The 12585-nt window shown below is 47.9% G+C and overlaps 1 protein-coding gene across 3 annotated transcripts in view; it reads left to right on the top strand.

Moving 5' to 3' along the window:
- The window catches only part of LOC121552494 (rap guanine nucleotide exchange factor 4-like), a 60368-nt gene that overhangs the window by 38972 nt on the left and 8811 nt on the right, over positions 1-12585 (top strand). For all 3 annotated transcript variants that reach the window (XM_041865460.1, XM_041865451.2, XM_041865443.2), the window contains exons 11-16: positions 7436-7554; positions 8596-8681; positions 9107-9185; positions 9483-9633; positions 9910-9998; positions 11483-11513. In XM_041865460.1, the coding sequence (XP_041721394.1) occupies positions 7436-7554; positions 8596-8681; positions 9107-9185; positions 9483-9633; positions 9910-9998; positions 11483-11513 (555 nt within the window). The remainder of the gene's footprint in view (positions 1-7435; positions 7555-8595; positions 8682-9106; positions 9186-9482; positions 9634-9909; positions 9999-11482; positions 11514-12585) is intronic.

Genomic DNA, 12585 nt, shown 5'->3' with positions numbered 1-12585 from the left:
TACGGGGCCAAGTTACCACAGGTAGTGTAGGGAACGAACTGGCGCTGGAGAGGTGTCCAGCCCGGGTAGATAACTGCTGGTTGATTGTTGACAATTAGCTGCAGCTGGGTGTAACTGATCTTGTGAGAGAATGGCCACGCCCCTGACCTAGATCCTCTGACTGGACTGCACAGCAGGGGGAGACAGACACAAACAACACACACAGGGAAAAAGGGAAAGGAAAACCAGCAGGAACAGGACCAACAGTGCCGGACCGTAACAGTACCCCCTCAACGGGCGCCACCCGGCGACCCACCCGGCTTGTCAGGGTGGTCCCTATGGAAGTCAGCCACCAGCTGCGGATCCAGTATAAATCGTCGGGAATCCAGGACCTCTCCTCGGGACCGTATCCCTCCCAGTCCACCAGGTACTGAAACCCTCTACCACGCCTCCGGACGTCCAGCAGTCTCCGCACCGTGTAGGCTGGATGGTCGTCACAATAATCTGCGGTGGCGGAGGGGGATCCACAGGCGGACACAAAGGGCTGGAGGAGACCAGCTTCAGCTGGGACACGTGAAATGTAGGATGGACTCTCATGGCCTGGGGAAGCTTCAACCGAACAGCCGAAGGGTTGATGATGGAGTCGATCTCGAAAGGACCCAAATACCGGGCGACAGCTTCACGGGAGTCAGTGCGCAGGGGATGTCGCTGGAGGAGAGCCAGACTCGCTGACCAGGCTGGAACTGGGGAGCGACTACCCTGTGCCTGTCCGCCACCCTCTTGTTACGCTCTGCTGTCCGTAGAAGAGCCTCACGGGTGTCCACCCACACCTTGCGGCAGCGACGAAGGTTATCCTGAACTGACGGGACGGCTAACTCCCTTTCCTGAGACGGGAACAATGGCGGTTGGTACCCCCACAGCCGCCTCAAATGGTGAGAGGCCGGTGGCAGATGAGGTGAGGGAATTGTGGGCATATTCGACCCACGGGAGATGTTTGGCCCAGGTGGACGGGTTCTGGGATGTCACACAGCGTAGAGCAGCCTCCAGGTCCTGATTGGTCCTCTCAGTCTGGCCATTGGACTGGGGATGGAAACCTGATGAGAGACTGACAGTGGCACCCAGAGCCGAACAAAACTCCTTCCATACCCGAGAAATGAACTGTGGACCTCTATCGGACACTATGTCCACAGGTATTCCATGGGGACGGAATACGTGTAGGACAAAGAGGTCGGCTGTCTCACTGGCAGATGGTAATTTTGGTAATGCAACAAAATGGGCAGATTTAGAGAATCTGTCCACGATGGTGAGTATGGTGTCATTACCCTCAGACATAGGAAGTCCAGTGACGAAGTCCAAGCCCACGTGAGACCAAGGACGACTCGGGACTGGGAGAGGCCGCAGCAGGCCCGAAGGAGCCCTGTGGGAAGCCTTATTTTGGGCACAGATGGAACAGGCCGCCACGTACTCCCGGACGTCAGCCTCGGCGGATGGCCACCAAAAGTGCCTCTTCAGTAGCGACAGTGTACGGTTCATACCAGGGTGGCAGGAGAAGCGTGAGGTGTGGATCCAGTTGAGCACTTGCGGCCGCACGGCTGCGGGAACATAGAGAAGGTCGGGGGCCATCGGCCGGTCCAGGTTCCAACTCTTGTGCCGATCGGACGAGGGACTCGATTTCCCAGTGAACCGCCGCCACCAAACAGGAAGCGGGCAGAACAGATTCAGGATTGCTGGAGTCTTCATTGTCTGTAAACTGGCGAGAGAGAGCATCAGGCTTGACATTACGTGTGCCAGGACGATATGTTAAAATAAACTTGAACCTGCTGAAGAACAGAGCCCATCTGGCCTGACGGGAGTTCAGCCTCTTGGACGACTGGATGTAAGCCAGGTTCTTGTGGTCTGTCCAGACTATGAAGGGTTGCTCAGCTCCGTCTAGCCAGTGCCTCCACTCCTCCAACACCAACTTGACAGCAAGCAACTCCCGGTTACCCACGTCGTAGTTCTTCTCAGCAGGGGTCAATCTCCTGGAGAAGAAGGCCACAGGATGGAGCTTCTGGTCCGTGGGGGAACGTTGTGACAGGACAACCCCCACCCCGAATCAGAGGCGTCCCACTTCCACAATAAACTGCAAACTAGTGTCTGGATGAATAAGAACAGGTGAGGTGGTGAACAGTTCCTTCAATGTACTCACGGCTGACTCGGCCTCAGGCGTCCACAGGAATGGCACCTTAGGGGAGGTGAGCTTGGTCAGGGGGCAACCACTCGGCTGAAACCCCTGATGAAGCGGCGGTAGAAGTTGGCGAAGCCCAGGAAGCGTTAGTAGCTGCTTCCGAGACGTGGGTGTGGGCCACTCCAGCACCGCTCTGATCTTGTCAGGGTCTGGTGACACTTGTCCCCGCTCGATAATAAAGCCCAAAAAGGGGACGGACTGCCGGTGGAACTCACATTTTTCTGCTTTCACATACAGTTTGTTTTCCATGAGGCGTTGGAGAACCAGACGGACGTGGGAGACGTGTTCATCCTGTGACTTAGAAAATATTAGAATGTCATCCAAATAGACAAACACAAAACGGTGTAGAAAATCCCTCAACACATCGTTAACCATGGCCTGAAACACTGCTGGGGCGTTAGTGAGACCGAATGGCATGACTAGGTATTCAAAGTGTCCGAGAGGGGTATTGAACCCAGTTTTCCATTCATCTCCCCGCCTGATCCTAACGAGGTGGTAAGCGTTACGTAGGTCGAGTTTGGTAAACACAGTGGCACCATGAAGGGGTTCAAATGCTGAGTTGATGAGAGGCAGGGGGTATGTATTTCTGACTGTGATGTTATTTAGTCCTCTGTAGTCAATGCAGGGGCGTAAGGTTTTGTCCTTCTTCTCTACAAAAAGAACCCAGCTCCAACAGCGGAAGATGAGGGACGAATGATGCCAGAGGTTAGGGAGTCGCCTATGTAGGTTTCCATAGCTTCTCTCAGGACGGGACAGATTGAAAAGCCGACTGGACGGCAAAGGGGCTCCAGGCAGTAACTCAATAGCGCAATCGTATGGCCTATGAGGTGGTAATGAAAGTGCCTTGGACTTACTGAATACCTCGGCCAGGTCCAGGTACTCCTCAGGGACTGAAGAGAGGTCTGGGGTTTTGACAGGGGAAGCAGGGGAGCCGACCGAGGGCGGAATAGCCGACCCAAGGCAAACAGAATGGCAGTGAGTGCTCCAACTGTGTATCTTGTGGTTTTGCCAGTCAATATGGGGGGTTGTGAAGGCTAAGCCAAGGGAAACCGAGGATAAGGGGGAGGCCGAGGAGGAGACTACTTTAAACTGGATGGTTTCTTTGTGATTGCCGGACAGCATGAGAGAAACGGGGACAGTTTGGTGGGTGATGTTGGCAAACTGATGGCCGTCAATAAGCGGTTACTGTTATAGGCTTAGGCAGGGGCTTAACAGGGATCTCAGCCTGAGTGACCAGGTTGACGTCAAGGAAACTATCCTCAGCACCAGAGTCGATTAGAGCAGCTAGTGGGAGAGATAGATTCCTGAACTGGACTGTAGCTGGGATAGCTAGACGGGGTGCTGTGGGCATTGAGTCAGGTGTAGCACTCGCAAGTACGCCCACTTTTACCTGCGAGCTTGGTCTTTGGGCGAACCGGACAGTTAACCAGGAAATGAGTGCGGTCCCCACAGTACATGCACTCACCAGCCCGCATGCGCCCGTTCCTTTTCGGCAGGGGACAGACGAGCACGGCCCAGCTGCATGGGCTCGTCTAGTTCCGTGGAGGGATCCGCTGAGGTGTGTGGGCGGTGTCCGAGTGGTGGTGTAGCTCGGGCTGCCGAAAGCGAGGGGCCCCGCCTGTGGTGTGGACCCGACCGCCCCTCTCCTGTCTCCTCTCCCGTAGCCTGTTGTCTATTCGTGTAGCAAGGGAAACGAGAACATGAAGGTTAGCAGGCTCATCACGAACAGCTAGTTCATTCTTAATCGGGTCACTTAGACCGTTAACAAACGCGCTCCCTGAAGAGCTTCGTCATTCCACTTGGAATCGGCTGCCAAGGTCCAAAAGTCAATGGCGTATTCAGCCACGCTACCCGTGCCCTGTCGTAGCTTCAATAGTCTCTTTGTGGCGGTCCCGGCATGGTCCGGGTGATCAAACACAACTTTCAATTGAGAGGAAAAATCGTCAAACGACAGGCTGGCAATCTGCTGAGTAGAACAAGCCGCTTCTGCCCAAATCAAAGCTTTGCCCCTCATTAACCCCAGTGCGTAATGTACCTTTGAGGATTCCGTGGAGAAAGACAGGGGCTTCTGTTGGAACACCAAGCGGCACTGAAGCAGGAAACCACGGCATTTGTTCAGGTCCCCGGTGAAAGGTTCGGGTGAGGTTGTAGGGGGTTCCCGAAGGGCAGGAGCGGAAGCCGAACCTGGAGCCACTGTAGGAGGAACAGGCGGAGGAGAAACAGAGGGAGGAAGGGTAGTGAGTGTTACCAGGTTAGCTACCTGAGAGGAGAGATGAGATACTTGATCCAACAACTGCTGGTTGTTATCCAATAGAGTCCGGATGAGTTGGTCGTGTTGTCCCAATAGCATTCCCTGTGAATGGAGGGCGCGTTGTATGCCATCACCCGTTGTTTCATGTGGCATCTCTGCTGAGTCCATGTTTGGCCAGTTCGTTCTATTAGGCTTGGGTGGGGGACTCAGGTGCAGAGACGGACACGCGGACAACGAGGGTGAATTATGATGTAGTTTATTCAGCGTGTTATGGTAGAGAGAAGCAGTACAGGGTGGAGTAGCTTCAGGCCGGGGTAGGAGCTGAGTAGGGTGGAGAGCCAGTAGTCCTGAGGGCTGGATGACGAGGATATCAGACAACAGAGCAGGTTGCGGCGTGGGAATGGCAGGCAGGCAGGCAGCAGGAACAGACGAGATCTAATCGAAGGAGAGACAGGTTACAAACGTGGCAGAAACAACTATAATACTGAGAGAGTTCAACTAAACTGAGATTTCTGTACGGGGCCAAGTTACCACAGGTAGTGTAGGAACGAACTGGCGCTGGAGAGGTGTCCAGCCCGGGTAGATAACTGCTGGTTGATTGTTGACAATTAGCTGCAGCTGGGTGTAACTGATCTTGTGAGAGAATGGCCACGCCCCCTGACCTAGATCCTCTGACTGGACTGCACAGCAGGGGGAGACAGACACAAACAACACACACAGGGAAAAAGGGAAAGGAAAACCAGCAGGAACAGGACCAACAGTGCCGGACCGTAACAGTTCTGCACACAACTGTTGTAGTGCACAGTTATTTGCCTGTTTGTGGCCCGCCTGTTAGTTTGCACGATTCTTGACATTCTCCTTCGACCGCTCATCAATGAGCTGTTTTCGCCGCCAACTGGATTTATTTAGTTTGTCGCACCATTCTCGGTAAACCCTAGACACTGTCGTGCGTGAAAAGCCCAGGAGGCCGGCCGTTTCTGAGATACTGGAACCGGCACGCATGGCACTGACGATCATACCATGCTCAAAGTCGCTTAGGTCACTCGTTTTGCCCATTCTAACGTTCAATCAAACAATAACTGAATGCCTCGATGCCTGTCTGCCTGCTTTATATAGCAAGCCACGGCCATGTGACTCACTGTCTGTAGGAGTGAACCATTTTTGTGAACAGGGTGGTGTACCTAATAAACTGGCCACTGTGTGTGTATATACGTATATATACATACATACATACATACATATACAAAAGTATGTGGACACCCCAAAATTTGAAATTGTGTTTTTTACATTGGATAAAAGTAGAGACTCAGAGCTACAAAATGGTATACCACATACTACAGTTGAGGAACAATGGGAAAGTAATTATGCTTCGAAAGTTGATAAACTTGTAACTTCACTTTTGAGAAAATGGACCTTGAATGATTTGGTACACCTACTGGAGAGCTCTTCTTTGTCTACACCTATTCAGCATAGTTCACACCCTCTTAAGCCTTAGCCCCACCCATCTCTTTAAGGATTCATGTATGAGGCCATGTGCTAAACAGAGTAAAGAAGTGTAGTAAACAACCAAAGATTTCAAGACTAAAAGTGGGTTAAGTAGTAGCCTACAATAAGGAAAAACTCCAGGTAAAAATACACTTTATCTAGTCCTTGGCCCATATCCTAATCTGACTTTGAAAGTGTACAGATCAAAATATTGTATCAATATTTTATAATTATTAGATGATGCTTACCCAGACACTTGTCTAAATTGATGGGTCATGTGAAATAAATGCTATAACCACCCCCCAGCCACATCTAGCTAAGTGGATGGGTCACTATTGTCTAAACATGTACACGTCCATGAAATACAATAAATGGCCGTAATCACCCCCAGACACACCTGGCTAACTTGATGGGTCATGTAATCATTCTCGTACGAAGTGTAGTCTTTTGTTTAGACATGTAGCTAGCTAGCTAAACAATGAACCATAATCCCAACCCATAGCTACAGTACAAACGGATTGTCATAGCTAGCCACCATGCATGAAATGCTGGAGTATGAATCTGCAGGTAGCTAAAGCTAACCAACTTGGTTCAATGTTAGCTAGCTAGCTAACATTAGGCTATAACTAGCAATGCAAATAGTTTTCTGAGATACAAATAATATTACTACACAGATCATACACGTAACGTTAGCTAGCGAGTCAGCAAGCTAACGATTGCTAGCTTGCTAACATTACGCTTTATCTTGCAATGAAAACGACTTTCTGACAAAAGTTGAAACTTCTAATATCTGAAAATATCTGAAAATGCTAGACTCTTACCCATATACATGGATGAACGCTTCACGGCAGCGTGTCTTTTCCGTTTGGTTTGTAGCTAGTTACAGCTTGTTTGGCCCATTGTTGTGTCAAGACACTCTGGTTCACACTGACCGTGTGCAGAAAGTAGTCCATCACAATTTTTTCCCACTCATCTTTGTCAATAGCGCCTGCTAAATTCTGGGCCGCAATGTTGTTGAGAGCAGTAGCAACACTTTTTCAGTTATCCATGGCTTATATCTTTCAAAAAAGCCACGGTAGCAAGGACTATCTACACATACTGAGCAGCTCATGTTATAGACAGAAGCGAGCTACATGGCAGACCAATCCAAACTCATCTCTCGGCATGTCCAGCCCATCCATTATCTCAGCCAATCATGGCTACCGGGAAGGTTCCTGTCTTTTTCCGTAAATGTAACAATTTCATTCGTTTTTACAGATGGTATACAAGTTTGTTATAAAGGCACATGAAAATTCACATGTTCCAGATGGCATTTCTGCCAAAAAAATGCATTTTGATAAAAACAATTAGAATAACGTTCAAATGCCTCTCCTGTGAAGTAGTGACGTTTGACATATGCCTAGCTTCTTGAAACTGGTCTTATTTATGATGTTATAATGATGAATTTGTGCCTATGTGTGTGTGTGTGTGTGTGTGTGTGTGTGTGTGTCCAGGACGTGGAGGCCAACACGGTGCGTCTGAAGGAACATGATCAGGATGTTCTGGTCCTGGAGAAGAGCCCCAGCAGCAGCCAGACCTCCACCCACGGCACCACCACCACCTCCCACTACAAGTAGCCTACTGAGCTAACTCTATCAGTCTCACCTTTTCATCTACTCACTATATGATTAAACCACTTACTGTAGCAGCACTGTTCAATAGAGGTAGATTTATATAGGAAGTTAAAGGGGACTGTAGGTGTGTGAGACCCTAACCTCACTCCCTTCAGGAAAGAGTATGAGAAACTGGAAGACAAGTCCCAAATGGCACCCTATTCCCTTTAGAGGAGTGTGGTTAGTGTGTGAGATACTCTCTTGAAGAGATTTGTGAGTGGAAGAAGTGGGTGAGTTTGAGTTACTCTCTGCTAAAGGGTGTGTAGTAGTGTGGAGCTAGAGACCGGGCATCAGTTCTAGGGTAAGCCAAGGCTGTGACTGCGAGGCTGCAGACGTGTGTTATCTACTAGCTAGACTTAATGGAGGTTGCTGCCAGTGACCGCGGCTGCAGTAATGGAGAGAGACACTTTAATGGTAATCACTGAGAGATGGACTCCCATGGAGAAGGCAGGCCCCGTGGGTCACAATCACTCTGCCAAGGTTGGCCTCTAATCAACTACGGTGCCAGTCACATATGAAGAGTGTGAGGGTGTCAAGCTCCTCTCCTTCCCCAGTGGAGTGCCTGGCACACACCGCCTGTGTCCCAAATGCCACCCTATTCCCTATTTAGTGCACAACTTTTTTTTACCAGGACCCTATGGAGGAATAGGGTGCCATTTGGGACACATACACCTTGTTTTCTGTCTCCCCTTAACTAGCCAATCACAACAAGCCTGGCTTTGTAGTGTGTTGATTATTAAGGTCAAGTGGTGGTCTCTCCCTCTGTTTACCTATGGAGAGACTTCCACACCCACTCTCACCCAGCCAGCCCATTATAACCTACAGCACTGGTCAGGATCTCTTTGACTGTAGTTTGGATTATTATCTAATGTAGTAATCACAGGCAGGTATTCAGATGACACGGCTCAGTGAAGTGTGGATGGAATAGGAACTGTAGTGAGAACTAGCAGGAACCTGTCTTGTTTAATTTAATAGGTGATTGATTGACACTGCCATTCCAGATACACTGTGATGTCAGGGACACCAGAGAAGATTCTGGAGCACTTCCTAGAAATGATGCGACTGGACTCTCACCTCAACGAATCAGGTACAGTAGTGCACTCTGTCCCTCCAATAACATCTCTGGCCACTGTGTACTGTTGTATTTCTGTGTAGGGACCAAATTACCACTATTTCAACCCTATGTGATATGGACTAATGTAGATGGATGTGTTGTGTTCGTCATGGCTGTCGTGTTTAGATTGTCTCCACTGTACCCTCTGAGAGAGAGAGCATCCATCCTCCGTGCTGCTGCTGACCTGTTTGTTCATGTCTATAATTAGTAGCGCATCACAGTGCTTATCTAATTACGCTTGGTTGTGTGGACTCTCCTGGCTGCTTTCATGTCCCAGCCGTCCACGGTGACAGAGCCATGTGTGATCAAGCCTATAATACTGTCAGCATGCTGGCCTGGCACCCATTCATCTGACATCACAGGTGCCTCTTTCTCTATCTCTCCCTCTCTCTGCACAGACCCAGCTCTGGACGACTTTGTGCTCATGCACTGCGTCTTCATTCCTAACAGCCAGCTGTGTCCAGTGCTCATGGCCCAATATCCTTTCAGTCACTGAAAATAGCAAATTATGAGCGTATATGTTTTTGTGTGAATTTTTACAAATGAGTATCAGTATCCCTTATGTATCCTGTATGTATTAGACATCCAAGAGTAGGATCAGAATCAGGATATAGGATCAGGTCCCCCATGTCCTAATAATCATATTCATTGTTACTTAAATGGCAAAACTGATCCTGAATCAACACTCTGAGACGCTTGCTACAAATGGCCCCTGGACTAAAATGGGAGTCAAGCTGTAGCTCCTATGTGTTTCTGTCCTTAACGTCACTGCACCTACCACGCTGAGGCGTCCCAGGGCTCAGAACAGGAGCGTCTGGACTACACCTTGAACAACAAGAGGAGGGTGATCAGGCTGGTGCTGCAGTGGGCCTCAGTACATGGAGATCACCTTCAGGAGGAGGACGCCTCACTAGCCTTCCTAGAGGTCAGTGGATACATCCCAAATGGCACCCTATTCCCTATGTCGTGCACTACTTTTGACCAGAGCCCTAGCCCAAAGGTAGTGCACTATAAAGGGAATAGGGTGCCATTTGGGACTTATATTCCTCACCATCTTTTCTTGTGTACTGGATTCAGCTTGTTGCTTAAAAAGATACTGCTTGCTGTAAATTGTATAGTATTAGTGATCCTCATCTGATAATCCAAATGAGTTTGGGCTCATTTTGAACCTCTCCTCATTGTGAGTGTCGATATGTTGCAGGAGTTCTTTGTGTCTGTATCTGATGATGCCAGTGTGATTCCTGCTCTGAAAGATCAACTCCCAGAGTTAGAGAAGATAGTTAAAAACAGGTAAGTGTGTGTAAATGTACAGTGAGGGAAAAAAGTATTTGATCCCCTGCTGATTTTGTACGTTTGCCCACTGACAAAGATATGATCAGTCTATAATTTTAATGGTAGGTTTATTTGAACAGTGAAAGACAGAATAACAACAAAGAAATCCAGAAAAACGCATGTCAAAATGTTATAAATTGATTTGCATTTTAATGAGGGAAATAAGTATTTGACCCCTCTGCAAAACATGACTTAGTACTTGGTGGCAAAACCCTTGTTAGCAATCACAGAGGTCAGACGTTTCTTGTAGTTGGCCACCAGGTTTGCACACATCTCAGGAGGGATTTTGTCCCACTCCTCTTTGCAGATCTTCTCCAAGTCATTAAGGTTTCGAGGCTGACATTTGGCAACTCAAACCTTCAGCTCCCTCCACAGATTTTCTATGGGATTAAGGTCTGGAGACTGGCTAGGCCACTCCAGGACCTTAATGTGCTTCTTCTTGAGCCACTCCTTTGTTGCCTTGGCCGTGTGTTTTGGGTCATTGTCATGCTGGAATACCCATCCACGACCCATTTTCAATGCCCTGGCTGAGGGAAGGAGGTTCTCATCTGACCACAACACTTTCACCCAGTTCTCCTCTGAATCATTCAGATGTTCATTGGCAAACTTCAGACGGGCCTGTATATATGCTTTCTTGAGCAGGGGGACCTTGCGGGCGCTGCAGGATTTCAGTCCTTCACGGCGTAGTGTGTTACCAATTGTTTTCTTGGTGACTATGGTCCCAGCTGCCTTGAGATTATTGACAAGATCCTCCCGTGTAGTTCTGGGCTGATTCCTCACCGTTCTCATGATCATTACAACTCCACGAGGTGAGATCTTGCACGGAGCCCCAGGCTGAGGGAGATTGACAGTTCTTTTGTGTTTCTTCCATTTGCGAATAATCGCACCAACTGTTGTCACCTTCTCACCAAGCTGCTTGGCGATGGTGTTGTAGCCCATTCCAGCCTTGTGTAGGTCTACAATCTTGTCCCTGACATCCTTGGAGAGCTCTTTGGTCTTGGCCATGGTGGAGAGTTTGTAATCTGATTGATTGATTGCTTCTGTGGACAGGTGTCTTTTATACAGGTAACAAACTGAGATTAGGAGCACTCCCTTTAAGAGTGTGCTCCTAATCTCAGCTCGTTACCTGTATAAAAGACACCTGGGAGCCAGAAATCTTTCTGATTGAGAGGGGGTCAAATACTTATTTCCCTCATTAAAATGCAAATTTATAACATTTCTGACATTTTTTCTTGATTTATTTGTTGTTATTCTGTCTCTCACTGTTCAAATAAACCTACCATTAAAATTATAGACTGATCATTTCTTTGTCAGTGGGCAAATGTACAAAATCAGCAGGGGATCAAATACTTTTTCCCCTCACTGTATTGTTACTGCGTTGCACTTATCTTTAGTGTCCCGAGCTTTAGAATGGTGTAATCTCATTTTGTTTACCTTTTCAGCTCTGATGATGCAAGATCTTCTCCAAAAAAGGTATGTGACCCAGCTATGACCCCGAGCACAGTAGTCATATTCTGTGCTTTTGTTTTCATTGTCAACCCCGCGCTATACACTACCAGTCAAAAGTTTGGACACATCTGCTCATTCAAGGGTTTTTCTTTATTTTTTACTATTTTCTACATTGTAGAATAATAATGAAGACATCAAAACTATGAAATAACACATATGGAATCATGTAGTAACCAAAAACATATATTTTATATTTGAGATTCTTCAAATAGACACCCTTTGCCTTGATGACAGCTTTGCACACTCTTGGCATTCTCTCAACCAGCTTCATGAGGTAGTCACCTGGAATGCATTTCAATTAACAGGTGTGCTTTCTTAAAAGTGAATTTGTAGAATTTCTTTCCTTCTTAATGTGTTTGAGCCAATCAGTTGTGACAAGGTAGGGGGGTATACAGAAAATAGCCCTATTTGGTAAAATACCAAGTCCATATTATGTCAAGAACAGCTCAAATAAGCAAAGAGAAATGACAGTCCATCATTACTTTAAGACATGAAGGTCAGTCAATCCGGAAAATTTCAAGAACTTTGAAAGTTTCTTCAAGTGCAGTCGCAAAAAACATCAAGCACTATGATGAAATTGACTCTCATGAGGACCGCCAAAGGAATGGAAGACCCAGAGTTACCCCTACTGCAGAGGATAAGTTCATTAGAGTTACCAGCCTCAGAAATTGCAGCCCAAATAAATGCTTCACAGAGTTCAAGTCACAGACACATCTCAACATCAACTGTCCAGAGGGGACTGTGTGAATCAGGCCTTCTTGATTGCATTGCTGCAAAGAAACCACTACTAAAGGACACCAATAATAAGAAGAGACCTGCTTGGGCCAAGAAACACGAGCAATGGACATTAGACCGTTAGAAATGTGTACTTTGGTCTGGAGTCCAAATTTGAGGTTTTTGGTTCCAACCGCTGTGTCTTTGTGAGACGCGGTGTGGGTGAATGGATGATCTCCACATGTGTATTTCCCACCGTAAAGCATGGAGAAGGAGGTGTTATGATGTGGGGGTGCTTTGCTGGTGACACTGTCTGTGATTT

This window comes from Coregonus clupeaformis, chromosome 4 (assembly GCF_020615455.1).
Source record: "Coregonus clupeaformis isolate EN_2021a chromosome 4, ASM2061545v1, whole genome shotgun sequence".
Taxonomy (NCBI): Eukaryota; Metazoa; Chordata; class Actinopteri; order Salmoniformes; family Salmonidae; genus Coregonus; species Coregonus clupeaformis.
This window is presented reverse-complemented; position numbering and strand designations above follow the sequence as displayed.